The sequence below is a fragment of the Thalassophryne amazonica genome, chromosome 15 (assembly GCF_902500255.1).
Source record: "Thalassophryne amazonica chromosome 15, fThaAma1.1, whole genome shotgun sequence".
NCBI classification, from domain to species: domain Eukaryota; kingdom Metazoa; phylum Chordata; class Actinopteri; order Batrachoidiformes; family Batrachoididae; genus Thalassophryne; species Thalassophryne amazonica.
In genome coordinates, this window is record NC_047117.1 from 25,006,254 (window position 1) to 25,021,797 (window position 15,544).

At 41.5% G+C, this 15,544-nt stretch overlaps 1 protein-coding gene across 3 annotated transcripts in view; it reads right to left on the minus strand.

Annotated features, from left to right (window-relative positions):
- Nucleotides 1-15,544, minus strand: part of cntln (centlein, centrosomal protein) — a 210,402-nt gene that overhangs the window by 84,188 nt on the left and 110,670 nt on the right. For all 3 annotated transcript variants that reach the window (XM_034188398.1, XM_034188397.1, XM_034188396.1), the window contains 3 exons: nt 13,760-13,860; nt 4,651-4,748; nt 2,682-3,214 (listed from right to left, as the gene is read on the minus strand). In XM_034188398.1, coding sequence (XP_034044289.1) covers nt 2,682-3,214; nt 4,651-4,748; nt 13,760-13,860 — 732 coding nt within the window. The remainder of the gene's footprint in view (nt 1-2,681; nt 3,215-4,650; nt 4,749-13,759; nt 13,861-15,544) is intronic.

A 15,544-nucleotide genomic window follows, 5' to 3' on the forward strand; every position in this document is an offset into this window, starting at 1 on the left:
GCGTCACACTGCTCTCTGCATGCAAGGGTCATTCTCAAGAGGATTCATTCCCAGCTACTTGTTGCTCAGTGACCAGAGCACTTTCACTTCATGCCAAAGATCTTTGCAGAATCAGTAGATGCCCTGATTGCAACACTTGTTAATTAATATTGGCAGGACTTCCTGGACTACTCAAAGTGTGCATATTTGCAGTAAAAGTGTCAAGCTTGCTGAAATATTCACTTATCTTGGTAGTGACAGTCATGTCCCTGGGACCTTTGGCCTTGAGATAGAGCTGCCTGAGAAGACTATGTAGAGTCATAAGATCACTGGACTAAGGTGTTTGGCAATGTCAATACCTTTGTAGGAGAATGAAGGTCCAGGTTTTATTCGGTCGCATCCAGTCGTCCTGTATAATTGTGAGACCTGGATGCTCATCAATGACCTAAGGTCATAAATGGATGTCTTTGCTGCCAGGACATCATAAAGTTCTTAATATTGCTGGAATGCCTTCATGTCAAATGGACTGTTGCTTAGGGGATTCAGAGAAGGTTTGCAATTTGCACGGTGACACACCATGCAACACACTACATTACGGCCATGCAGCATGTTCCTCAGAGCACGATCTAGCATGCAGGTGTCTCAGTGATGAAAACCTCAGCAAATGGAAGAGACCAAGGGGACACAAACATATCACCCTGCTGAGAGAGAGAGAGAGAGAGAGAGAGAGAGAGAGAGAGAGAGAGAGAGAGAGAGAGAGAGAGAGAGAGAGAGAGATGGGTACTGTTGGGAAGTGGGGATTGACTGATGATCTTCCTGGGTGGTTGCCAACCAGAACACAGGAAAATTCAGTAGTATTGTGCATGTGGCAACGCGTGACATCACAATATGCTCCCAGATCCGATCTGTCCTCTTCCACTGCCGATCAAAGTTGTCCAAGGAATGTATTGTGATGATAATACTGTCAAAATTACTGTGGTAATATTTCAAATGTTTATCATTATCTTTGTGTGGTTTAACCACATAAACACAACTCTGAGCATTTGCAGGTCAAATATGGATACAGTGACCTGACAGCACTGAAGAAAAATGAAATCCATAAAGTTTTAAGCTGTCATACTACATTTTTCTGTGAGGAGGATAATTCGGTGCTGGACTCTCTGTACCTTCTGCCCTCATTCTATGCAAAGTGCTGATCTATTCAAAATGGTCACTTGCCTCCAGCATCTGAAAACTTGACAAGGGGAGCCAGGGGCACGTGGGAAGCAGAACAGGGAATAAAGAAAAAAAAAAAAATGAAGGACTTTATCAGTAGCCATAACAAGTTTGACATCATTATTTTCAACTATTTAAATAAAAAGTTTCTGACAGAAATGTTATCTTGCTTGGAGTACCAACTCGACATATTAAGACCCTTACGAGATAAGCAAAGCATAAGGATTTACAGGAACAAATCAGTTGACAGGTGCCTTAAATAACATCAATTTAGACCTCTTCTGCACAAATCCACTTAGATCCACCTCTCAGGTAAAGCATATATTAGACGGCTGCTTATTAGCCACATGGAGAGTCATTAGGAAAGCAGGGCACAGCTACACCCCGTCCCTGCTAAACAGCCCCATGTGGCTAGAACTGGGGGGGGGGGGGGGGGGGGGGGGGATTACAGTCTGATGAATTAGTTTGGAAAGTGATGGTGAGATAGCAGGGCTAAGGAAAGGAGAGGAGATGAAGAGACACATACAGAGAGTGATGGGAAATAAATATCAGTGAGAGTCTGAAATCAAATAATTCCACCCATCACTCAATAAATGTTGGCTCAGTGGCTTTTCTGCATAAGACATACATGAAATAATTACTGTCAATGGTTCTTAATTTAGAAGGTGTTAAACAGCTTGTAGACATCTGGTACTGAGCCGAGTAGGGCCATTCAATATTTATCTAACTAAATTAAGAAGAGGAGAGTGGATGGTTTGTAAGATGGAAAGAAAGCATGTGTGCACATTTGTGTGTGCATTGGGAGGGAGATGTGGGATGCTTGGTGGAAATAAGAGCGGTACATACACATTTATCAGTAGACATGCCACAAGATAACCAACATGATGAGACATAGGGTGGGGTTGGCATTCGTACAAGTGTGGCAGTGTGTGAATGGATGGTGGAAGTGGGGTTGGGACTTGCAGAGGGATCCTTAGCGCTGTCAAGGGGGGGTTAGTGAATATGCAAAGGACCAGCAAATTAAATCAAACTGCCAAACTGTCAATTTCAGGGTAGCATGACTAGTGCATGAAAATGGCATCACTGGAAGGAATCAAGGCTTTGGCGGCCCCCTTTTCCCTGGGCTTTTCTGGCATCAGTTCAACTTTGTGTGGAGAGGTGGCTAATTTTGCATGCAAATTTCAGTCAATAAGCTCCAAGCAAGGCGTCCCAGGATATTTCAAAGGCTCTGACAGTCGTTCCCCCCTCCTTTCTCCTTCTCGCTATCATTCCTGCTTGCATTCTTCTTTTGGTTACAGAATATCAACGAGACAGACGATGAAATTCAATCAACCATTTGCTTATGTTTTGCATATGCACATTGTCCCCTCGATGCTGCGTTGCCCTCCACAATTCAGCCAACACACCCTCTCCCCTTCAACCTCCTAAAATAATGAGGCACAAGACAGTGAGAACTGGAGTGGCTGTGTGCATGTGTGCATCATTACCTAGCTGTGCTCATGTCTTCCCACTCGTGCTTTCTGGTATTGGGGCTGCAACCCTGCCAGCTGACAGCTTGATTGGGCCTGACAGTTTGGTGGCTACTCTGGTGTCGTGGACTTCTAAGCCTCCTTGCTTTGAATTTGACCTTACCGCTGATGATGCTACCTTCCCTGCCACCCCGCACTGGCCCTCGTGCATGGTTCCTGTAAAAGTCTCTGGCTGCTCTTAGAATACCCAGCGCTCGTCTCAGCTTCAGAACCTGATGATGCAGCTTCGTGGCCTCTCTTTTGGAGGCAGCCAGATGAGCTTCAAGGCTTATAATCTTGTTGCGATGCATCTCTCCTTGAACCACAGCCTGAGCTTCAACCTGGTCAAGTTTTTCACGGACAGTTTCCTGGGTTTTCTGTTGTTCCATGGCAACTTCAAGTCTGTAGCATTTGTTGACCAGGTCACCATTGGCCTCAAGTAGCTGCTCTTTCTCTTTCATCAGTCTTGTGGTCTCCTCCAGGGACCCCATTCTCCGTTCGAGCCGCTTAATCTAAGGGAGACGGAGATACAGGGTGTTAGTGGCATAACACAATCCTGCTTTTCCCCCCTCACATTTTTTGATTTAATTATATATAATCATGATTTACCTGAGTTGTGGGGTGCACAAGGTGCTTTCTGGCACCAGTAACATTTTCTCAAGGGTGAAGTGCCTCTGTATATATGCTGTGTGACTGGATGAACCAATGGGGTGCGATGCACTAAGATGACCGCAGTACCAGATTTGTAGATTCACTGTCTGCGCATGCACAAAAATGGGCAGTTTATTCTGTACTGAGTTTAGTGCTTCTATGTGCGGAAAGGACTGAGAGCTGGTTTCCATTTATGAAGAAAAATAACCCGCCTGAAAACCTGACTTTGGTCTGCATACAGAAAGGGTAAACTTGAGACAGAACAAACTTCCTGTTTTTGCAGACAATTTATTCACATTAAACCTGATTTTGGTCCGTGTACCTAAAGGAAAACTCTGTACAGCACAATCAACCCGTTTTTTTTGTGCAAGTGCAGATAGAAAATTTGCATGTCTGGTATGGGGGTAAACTCAGTCCATGACAGGGGGATGCAATCTCGCCAGTTTAGTTAGGCTACGGACATTTGACCAACACACACTGCTCTGATAACCCATAACTAGACATCAACCAGATGCACTTAGTCTATCTGTTAGATCTATGGTGGAGACTGTTTAAGAGAACAATGAATGCCTGCTGGGTTTGCCTGCAGGCAGTCTTTCCGTTTTATTTGGCTCTCCCTCTGCCTGCTGGTGAAGCACGGTACGTTTCAAGCTAAATTACACAACTATATCCCATCTTTATGATCCATGGCCATTAAGATTGAAGGTGGAAACATACATGCAATAGAAACAAGTACTTTAACATTTTAATTTAAATGCATGTGCACAAATAATTTGTTCAATTTAATTTTTTTATTATAATTTTAAAAAATGCCCAATAAAGAGCTCTAATTACAAAGCTGTGTAGTACTATAAGTTGAAATTTTGTGTGACCAAAGCTGTCCCATTTTCCTGTTTTTGAAGACATTGTCATTTGTAGGGGAAAACACAAATTTTTCAATAATGAAAATTTCTCTCACAATGTCCTTCAGACTTGATACTAGTTTTTAAAGCAATTTTTTAACAAGTACAAATCTTGTTTGGCAAAATAACATCAGCACATTTTTTTTTTTACAAAGATGAGAATACACTAAATACTAACGAAAATCAACTTCTACCTGTCACTTGAATTTTGAAAAAAAAAGCTTACAGACCAACTGCTGAGCAACAGAATTACTGCCAAGAAAAAAAATGCTTTTAAATTATCCCCGATAGAGCAAAAATCAAAATTTCTTAGGCACAATGCTGCAGTTATGGCTCTGTCAGGTTTCTTTCATTGACAATGACAAAGACCACTTAATGATACCAGAGTGCTATACCTTTTTCAATGACTGTTCCATTCGCTCACTTGAAATGGATGACTTTTTTGGAGTGTTGCTTTTGACCTGGTGCTCCTCCATCACTCTGTGAAGCAATTCTGTATGAGGGAACAAAGCTCATTATTGTGACTTGTGTCAAACACAGGCTTCTCAATCAATAGAATAATAATAAAAAGAGTACATTAACTCAATTAGCATGAGCAAGGTCTAATTTCTGAGCAAAGGTCCAGTTTCCATTCTCTTCACTGTCAATCAAATCCAAAGGAAAGCAGAATCACTAACAGTACTTTCGTAGTGACATAAAATTTCCATTGTTATAAGTCACCTTTTGTTTCTCAAACCTATATATAGTGTATATATATAAAACTTATAACTGATTATCAGAGAGAAATTTTATTTAGTAGTCCAGGAGGAAATAATAAAGCATTGTTCAAAAGCAACCACCGCTACATGAAATGTGCAACCTCTCTATGGGGACATAAAACAAACAAAAAAAGTGCTTGAATCCCTTGTGAACACACAGCCCCAGGCTACCCCACTTTGTAGTCCACAGTTTCCCCATTGGAGGACTAATCCCTGAAGACTAAAATGCTGCTTTTGAGAACTTCAATAGTGGCCTTGGAAAAGATATGATTTAGGCTTTATAACAACAGCAGCCATGCAGGAATGTAGCTTGGGGATTTTATGCACACACATACACAAACATGTACAGTAGCTAGACGGAAGCTACTCCTTAGTAAAAGGCACATGGCAGCTGCCTGGAGTTTGCCAAAAGGCACCTGGAGGACTCTCAGATCACAAGAAACAAAATTCTCTGGTCTGATGAGACAAAGATTGAACTCTTTGATGTGAATGCCAGGCGTAATGTTTGGAAGAAACCAGGCACCATCCCTAAAGTGAAGCATGGTGGTGGCAACATCATGCTGTGTGGATATTTTTCAGCGGCAGGAACTGGGAGACCAGTCAGGACTGAGGGAAAGATGCAGAGTCATCCTGGATGAAAACCTACTCCAGAGCATTCTTGACCTCAGACTGGGGCGACGGTTCATCTTTCAGCAGGGTAGAGAAGCTTGAATCTTCGACTGGACTGGGTTGCTTGATGTGAGGACGTTTCGCTTCAAATCGCAGAAGCTTCCTCAGCTAAAATTCTTGCTCTAGTAGTCTGACTTCTGTCTTGACTCTTGTAGAGAAGACCAAACAGAAGCCACAAAAGCTGGAGTTTTAAACATAACCAGACACCTCCTACCGAGAGGCAGACTGCTATTGGCTAGTGACTAAACAATTGCTTTAATTAGCACCTACAACCCCTGGCAAAAATTATGGAATCACCGGCCTCGGAGGATGTTCATTCAGTTGTTTAATTTTGTAGAAAAAAGCAGATCACAGACATGACACAAAACTAAAGTCATTTCAAATGGCAACTTTCTGGCTTTAAGAAACACTATAAGAAATCAGGAAAAAAAATTGTGGCAGTCAGTAACGGTTACTTTTTTAGACCAAGCATCCATCCATCCATCCATTTTCTTCCGCTTTATCCGGAGTCGGGTCGCGGGGGCAGCAGCTCAAGCAAAGCCGCCCAGACCTCCCGATCCACACACACCTCCCCCAGCTCCTCCGGGGGAACCCCAAGGCGTTTCCAAGCCAGCCGAGAGATGTAGTCCCTCCAGCGTGTCCTGGGTCTTCCCCGGGGCCTCCTCCCAGTGGGACGTGCCCGGAACACCTCTCCAGCGAGGCGTCCAGGGGGCATCCGGAAAAGATGCCCGAGCCACCTCAACTGACTCCTTTCGACGTGGAGGAGGAGCGGCTCGACTCCGAGCTCCTCCCGAGTGACCGAGCTCCTCGCCCTATCTCTAAGGGAGTGCCCAGCCACCCTGCGGAGGAAACTCATCTCGGCCGCTTGTACTCGCGATCTCGTTCTTTCGGTCATGAGCCAAATCTCATGACCATAGGTGAGGATCGGAACGTAGATCGATCGGTAAATCGAGAGCTTTGCCCCCCTACTCAGCTCTCTCTTCACCACGACGGCCCGATAGAGCGACCGCATCACTGCAGTTACTGCACCGATCCGTCTATCGATCTCACGCTCCATCCGTCCCTCACTCGTGAACAAGATACTTAAACTCCTCCACTTGAGGCAAGGACACTCCACCGACCTGAAGAGGGCAAAGCACCTTTTTCTGGTTGAGAACCATGGCCTCGGATTTGGAGGTGCTGATCTTCATCCCGGACGCTTCACACTCGGCTGCAAACTGCCCGAGTGCACGCTGAAGGTCCTGATTTGACGAAGCCAACAGAACCACATCGTCCGCAAACAGCAGAGACGAGATTCTGTGGTTCCCAAACCAGAACCAAGCAGAGGGAAAAAAATATGGAATCACTCAATTCTGAGGAAAAAATTATGGAATCATGAAAAACAAAAGAACGCTCCAACACATCACTAGTATTTTGTTGCACCACCTCTGGCTTTTATAACAGCTTGCAGTCTCTGAGGCATGGACTTAATGAGTGACAAACAGTACTCCTCATCAATCTGGCTCCAACTTTCTCTGATTGCTGTTGCCAGATCAGCTTTGCAGGTTGGAGCCTTGTCATGGACCATTTTCTTCAACTTCCACCAAAGATTTTCAATTGGATTAAGATCCGGACTATTTGCAGGCCATGACATTGACCCTATGTGTTTTTTTGCAAGGAATGTTTTTGCAGTTTTTGTTCTATGGCAAGATGCATTATCATCTTGAAAAATGATTTCATCATCCCCAAACATCCTTTCAATTGATGGGATAAGAAAAGTGTCCAAAATATCAACGTAAACTTGTGCATTTATTGATGATGTAATGACAGCCATCTCCCCAGTGCCTTTACCTGACATGCAGCCGAATATCATCAATGACTGTGGAAATTTACATGTTCTCTTCAGGCAGTCATCTTTATAAATCTCATTGGAACGGCACCAAACAAAAGTTCCAGCATCATTACCTTGCCCAATGCAGATTCGAGATTCATCACTGAATATGACTTTCATCCAGTCATCCACAGTCCACGATTGCTTTTCCTTAGCCCACTGTAACCTTGTTTTTTCTGTTTAGGTGTTAATGATGGCTTTCGTTTAGCTTTTCTGTATGTAAATCCCATTTCCTTTAGGCGGTTTCTTACAGTTCGGTCACAGACGTTGACTCCAGTTTCCTCCCATTCGTTCCTCTTTGTTTTGTTGTGCATTTTCGATTTTTGAGACATATTGCTTTAAGTTTTCTGTCTTGATGTTTTGATGTCTTCCTTGGTCTACCAGTATGTTTGCCTTTAACAACCTTCCCATGTTGTTTGTATTTGGTCCAGAGCTTAGACACTGCAAACTGCAAACTGCCCGAGTGCACGCTGAAGGTCCTGATTTGACGAAGCCAACAGAACCACATCGTCCGCAAACAGCAGAGACGAGATTCTGTGGTTCCCAAACCAGAACCAAGCAGAGGGAAAAAAATATGGAATCACTCAATTCTGAGGAAAAAATTATGGAATCATGAAAAACAAAGAACGCTCCAACACATCACTAGTATTTTGTTGCACCACCTCTGGCTTTTATAACAGCTTGCAGTCTCTGAGGCATGGACTTAATGAGTGACAAACAGTACTCCTCATCAATCTGGCTCCAACTTTCTCTGATTGCTGTTGCCAGATCAGCTTTGCAGGTTGGAGCCTTGTCATGGACCATTTTCTTCAACTTCCACCAAAGATTTTCAATTGGATTAAGATCCGGACTATTTGCAGGCCATGACATTGACCCTATGTGTTTTTTTGCAAGGAATGTTTTTGCAGTTTTTGTTCTATGGCAAGATGCATTATCATCTTGAAAAATGATTTCATCATCCCCAAACATCCTTTCAATTGATGGGATAAGAAAAGTGTCCAAAATATCAACGTAAACTTGTGCATTTATTGATGATGTAATGACAGCCATCTCCCCAGTGCCTTTACCTGACATGCAGCCGAATATCATCAATGACTGTGGAAATTTACATGTTCTCTTCAGGCAGTCATCTTTATAAATCTCATTGGAACGGCACCAAACAAAAGTTCCAGCATCATTACCTTGCCCAATGCAGATTCGAGATTCATCACTGAATATGACTTTCATCCAGTCATCCACAGTCCACGATTGCTTTTCCTTAGCCCACTGTAACCTTGTTTTTTTCTGTTTAGGTGTTAATGATGGCTTTCGTTAGCTTTTCTGTATGTAAATCCATTTCCTTTAGGCGGTTTCTTACAGTTCGGTCACAGACGTTGACTCCAGTTTCCTCCCATTCGTTCCTCTTTGTTTGGTTGTGCATTTTCGATTTTTGAGACATATTGCTTTAAGTTTTCTGTCTTGATGTTTTGATGTCTTCCTTGGTCTACCAGTATGTTTGCCTTTAACAACCTTCCCATGTTGTTTGTATTTGGTCCAGAGCTTAGACACAGCTGACTGTGAACAACCAACAACTTTTGCAACATTGCGTGATGATTTACCCTCTTTTAAGAGTTTGATAATCCTCTCCTTTGTTTCAATTGACATCTCTCATGTTGGAGCCATGATTCATGTCAGTCCACTTGATGCAACAGCTCTCCAAGGTGTGATCACTCCTTTTTAGATGCAGACTAATGAGCAGATCTGATTTGATGCAGGTGTTAGTTTTGGGGATGAAAATTTACAGGGTGATTCCATAATTTATTCCTCAGAATTGAGTGAGTCCATATATTTTTCCCTCTGCTTGGTCTAGAAAAGTAACCGTTACTGACTGCCACAAAATTTTTTCCTGATTTCTTATAGTGTTTCTTACAGCCAGAAAGTTGCCATTTGAAATGACTTTACTTTTGTGTCATGTCTGTGATCTGCTTTTTTTCTACAAAATTAAACAATTGAATGAACATCCTCCGAGGCCGGTGATTCCATAATTTTTGCCAGGGGTTGTATTGTACTCTAGTTAGCACCCTCCTAATGACAGGGTAGCTGTCCCTCCTAACGATGGGACTGACGTCTCTCCTAACGGCTCTCCTGATGACGTGAATGACTCATTACCATGAACAAAAGACTGAAACTGCTTGACCTGAGTAGCTCATTATAAACAGGGGACAAAGCGTGTCTCAGACCCCCTCCCCTGTTAAGGCTGGGTTTCAACTGTTTCATATACAATGCCTCCTTCACCCCTCTCTCAAACCATTTCTTCTCTCTGGCTAAGATTTTAACTTACTTGTCCTCAAACATGTGGTTAGTGTCTTTAAGGTGGAGATGAACTGGAGACTGAGGTCAACTGGCGCCCTCTCTGCAGTGCTGGTATAGCCTTTTGTGTAACGGCTGCTTAGTCTCACCTATGTAGTGTTCGTTACAGTTTTCCTGACATCTGATAGAATACACTACATTGCTTTGTTTGTAACTAGGGATCCTGTCCTTAGGGTGAACTAATTTCTGTCTCAAGGTGTTAACAGGTTTAAAGTAAACTGGGATTTTGTGTTGTCTGAAGATCCTCTGTAGTTTTTCCCCTACTCCTGCTAAATAAGGGAGAGACACTCCTCTTCTTCTTGTCTCCATCTCCTGTCTGTCTGGTCTCTTTGTTCTCTGGGACTTCTGCACTTTATCCAGGGACCATCGCGGGTACGCACATATTGTGAGGGCTTTCCGGACATGTTGTTGTTCTTTAGCCCATCCCTCTGTAGTTGTGGGCATCTGTAGGGCTCTGTGTTGAAGAGTCCCGATCACCCCGAGCTTGTATTCAAGGGGGTGGTTTGAGCCAAAGAGCATCAAAACAGCGAGCGTAGTCTCTGCACCTGTTGCCAGACTTGCCCGCAGCTCTGCACAGCAGACAGAGGGGTGGTGTGAGTGGCCCACTGCCGAGCCCGCAGACTCAGTAAGTGCATTGGAGGCAATAAGAGCAATCGCGGTGATGCCGACCGGTGCCGCGACCAGCCCGCATGATAAGGACGCAGAACACAATGCGCTGTTTAAAAAAAAAAAAAAAAGAAGACGCATGCAAAATTGCACTAAAAAAACCACGAAACTGCGAGGCCATGAAAGGTGAACTGCGTTATAGTGAGTGACCACTGTATTACAAAGGCACAGCTGCACAGCTGAAGAAGACGGTACTAGTACTGGAATGGCTTGTCTTCAATCCTGATCTGTCCCCAATAGAAAATGTGCGGTAAATTTTGAAAAAATAAATAAATAAATAAATAAAATGCAACAATGATGACCCTATACTATTCCACACCTTAAAAATGGGACAAAATAACACACGAAAGGCTTCGTTATTTGGTGTCTTCAATGCCAAAACATCTTTTAAGTGTCATGGGAAGGGATGGCAACATTACAAAGTGGGAAATACTTTAGCGCGCAAACTCTTTTGGAATGTGCTGCTGACCTGAAATGCAGGAATGGATGTATATTAACAAATGAAATGAAGTTGACCACACAAAAACATGAAATATCTTGGGTTCATACTGTAAGTACATGTAAGAATCATTGTAGTATGTCTTTGTCATTTTCAATCCCATTCCAACTCTTTCTGATATTGAGCAAAGGGTGTGGATACTTATGTACACGTGATTTCTCAGTTTTTAGGTTGTATATTCACCCAGATACAAACCACATAAATAAAGGCTAAACAAGTCTGCCTTCGATTCTTTTCTTTTTTTTTTGTTTGCTGAACATTACTATAAACAGCCAAAACAATCTGATGCTGTAAACATAAAATATTTAGGGTTGTAAGTTTTCAGGTCAGTTGATCTTTTGGACAGCAAGCTGGGAAAAGTGACAATATAAGGAGAGAGTAAAAAGAGCACTCCTTCTGACACTTTGCCCAGGGAACTTTATTGCTTTGAATTAGCCTTCTCTTTTGTCTTCCCAGCATGTCACATTCAATCAAACAGAGCACCAAATAAGACAGGAGGGCTGCTGTGCTCACTGGGTATATAACCAGGTTTGGAGACAATTATCAGCTCCAGTGCTAGTGGTTTGGGAGTTGGCACCCCGGCACTACCTTGACAGGAAGCTGTGGTGGCTCCGTAATCACCCGCTGACGGAGGAGGTCCTAGCATTGCGGCATACATTAATGTCCCTCTTATGTCTCCTCAAGGGCTGCCGCGTAAAGGCCCTGTTCCTTTCATCTGTTGCCTTTCGTTAGTGTAGTTCACACATGGAAACACTTCTTATTTTCTTTAAATGTAAGTGTTGAAGTTATCACTAATTGTTTTTATTGATATGATGGATTTGCCTACAAAGTAATTTCAACCAAATTTTATACTCAACAAAAAGGTAAATGCAACAATTGTTTTCTTTCCAGTATAATGAGGAAAGAGATCTAAGATTTCTTCCACAGAGGTTAAAAAAGGCTTATTTCACTCAAATTTTGTTCACAAATTTGTTCAAATCCATGTTAGTGAGCACTTCTCCTTTTCTAAGTTAATCCATCCACCTGACTGCAGTAGTTTCTGTTGAAAATCCACATTTAAAGTGTCACAACTTTGATAAACTTATTAATATATTAAGCATTACTGTTTTTTATTGCTGCAATTTATCCAGGTTATTAATACTCAAAATGTTGAACATTTTATTCTAACCTTTAATAAATGTAACAATGCTGAGGACAACAGCATACAGTTTGAAAGGCAAATGAGATGAAAGTAATTTCTGCAGTATCGTTATCCATTTGTTGTTGTGAACACAAAAATGTTCGGTCTAGTGGATAACTACAGCAGTTACTGTAACGTTTGTCAATGTTGCTCCAAGTGATATTCTGACAATGTCTTAATGCAGAAAGGAGCATCTACAAGAACACTTAGCATGACCTAAAACACAATGACTCTCAGTTTTTAAACATAACAAAATTCCACATCAGAACATGAACAGCCTGGTATCGAGCCTAGGAGGCTTTCACTGTGCAGTCACACACAGGACAGCACAGCTCTGATCAGATTTCTGAAGAAATTGGTTGAATTTCTTGACGCCTGCTGTTTGGTCAATCAGCCATTTTCAAACAGAAAGAATCAATCACAGTTAATTTGAAATTTTGCAGTATACTGAACATTTTCTCACTGAAAAACAATTTATACACAAAAGACTGGCTTCTATTTCCTGGAAAATTATATTGTTTCGAATATATATATATATATATATATATATATATATATATATATATATATATATATATAGAGAGAGAAATCTGGCAATGTATGGATAACTTTTATCACTGCATCATGGACTCTTCTGAAATTAGGGTAATAGGATGATGAGATATGTTAAATTTTTATCTTATTTGTACCTTACGGTACAATAAACTCTAATTAGAAAGCCACAGCATATGAGAATCCCATGCCCTCTATTCTAATTACCCCTTCCCCCAGTATAGTATAACCAGTACAGCTCAACAGCAACTTACATTAGTGCCTCTAAAATGACCTTAAAATAAATCTTTCAAATAAATTTATTATATATTTAATGATTATTTTTGAGACAAGATGCTAAACCAGATATGTCATTTCAAAGGAGTGTACTACTGACTAAAGTGTCAACAGCACAAGATCCATTACTTTAATTAGAGGCATCCATTAAATCACATACTTGCATCTCAGATACCATTATTGGTTGCTGAGAAAATTAAGTGATGGCAGGCTGATTTGTTATTGAACTGGTTAATTAAAGTCACTGGATGAAGTGGTCATTGTCTGACAAAAGGCTGCAGATCAGATTAAAAGCACTGCGCTTATAACACCAGGAATGCCACATGGAGGCAGGATGAACAGCAGTTGATCTCCCAATCAATGATCTGGGGGTTGATCAAGTCTTAATTGAGTTGTCCTATTAATTCCTCTGGGAATTGTTATTAATTCTCTTCACAAACTCATGTGTTCCTGAGGTAAAAGCATTGGATAAATCTACTGTTATGTTCAACATGCATTGTTTTCACTGTTATACATGATGCATTCAGTGACTATATACTTTTCTGGAATTGTAGTAGCATTAGAGAAGGCAACACAATCATATTGCCAATAACAGTGCAAAATCAAATAAAGACAAACTATTATCAGACCAACAGAAAGAAAGACTAATAATGGCACAGTATTCACTTGGGTAGTGCATTCTTACCTTGGTGTTCATTACTAAGACACAGGCGAAGTTCCTTTACCGTGGCCCTGTCCATAGCAGCCTGGACACGCAGCATGTCTGACTCCTCTTCAAGGTTGGCTCTGCAATCACAAACAATATGCTTTCTTTTATACAACTCTTTAAAAAAACAAACAAACAAATAAATCCATCATTTCTTCTTTTGCTTTCAGCTTTCCACAGTTGCACAAGACTGGCACAGCAGACCGAGTAGAGATCCGCATTAGGGTTTGGCGCAGGCTTTACACTAGATGCCCCTTTGAGACAGCAACTCCAGTTCTACATGGAGAAACGTGTAGAGCCCTTGGTGTTCCCAAGTAGTCTCCCAGCCATGTACTAATCAGAACTGACTGCTTAAGTTCTGAGGTCTTATGTGATCAAATGTGCACAGAGTGGAATGGCTGCACAATAAATCCATTCTTGAAATGTCAAAGCAATAATGAAAATGTGAAACACAAACATTGCATAATTTGCTTTAAAATCATATACACTACCAGTCAAACATTTGGACACACTAAACTTTGACTAGTAGTGTATATATATATATATATATATATATATATATATATAAAAATACTCAGTGTTGAAACTGTACTTCCCATTTTAACTTCAAGCTTGTTTGGCATCTTTCCATTCTTACCAGGCAAGATGCCATGCTGAAGAAATCAAGTAATTAAAAACCTTTTTTTGCTCATCTGGAAATCAATGTGACAAACAACATGAAACAGTAAGGCAGAAATATACAGTGTGTGTATATGCAACAGCAGGCCTCCTAACAGACACACAGACTGAAAAGCGTGCCCAATTACCTCCATGCAATTAGCTTGATTCTTGCTAAAGGCTAATTACATGGAGCCATGCTTGAGACTTTACACTTTCAAGTTATTATTAGGACCCCAACAGAAGCCTACTGAGGGTACGTACAAGCCCGCTGAGACAACCACACCTGAAACACACACCTAATTTCCCTCCCCTCTGTTCCACAGAGTCAGAGATAAACACCAGAAAGAAGCTTCGGCTGCTGTAGTGGCGTTCTTCTCTTGCTTAACCTTATTATAACACCAGGTCCTTTTTCTGAATGATATGCTGAAAACAGAAATCCAGTATGGTTCAACATCAATGTTTTATTATTACTATAATTTTATTTTGGTCACTATTCCTTTGTCATAACATTTCCCCCCCCCCCCCCATCCAATTTTGTTATTACCTATTTAAAATAAAATCTTGATAAAATATGTCCAAACAGGGAGTTTGTTTACAACCCGTGTAATTGTTTGACCACCCTTGTTTCTCGCTGCTTTGGACTTTGTGGTTATGATGCTGAGGAGCTGACATATAGACAGGATGGCCAAAACTATGAAAATATGTAGGACTTTGGTTAAAAAAAATTCTTCAAAGGATGCGAAACTGCATCTGCAATGCCCACTGAAGCATTTGAGGATTAACACAACACCTACTAATTAACTTGAAGGAGAAGTTTGACATGTTTCAATGGAGACTCGTCACATTATTCATTCAGAACACAATTGCGGTTTAGTCGGTTATTTAAAGTTATTGGACGGGTTAGATGGGGTAGTAAGAAACACCCAGAATAAACCCCTTCTTGGCATCACTGAACAGGTGAAAACATCATTAGGTGTCCAGCTGCATAGACAGTTTATCTCACTAAATGCAACTACTATGCAACTCGTAAACCTCTAAGATGACCAATTATGCAGTTAGCTACTTAGCTTCTGCCCAATGAGGCATTGCAGGTTGATTGCCAAC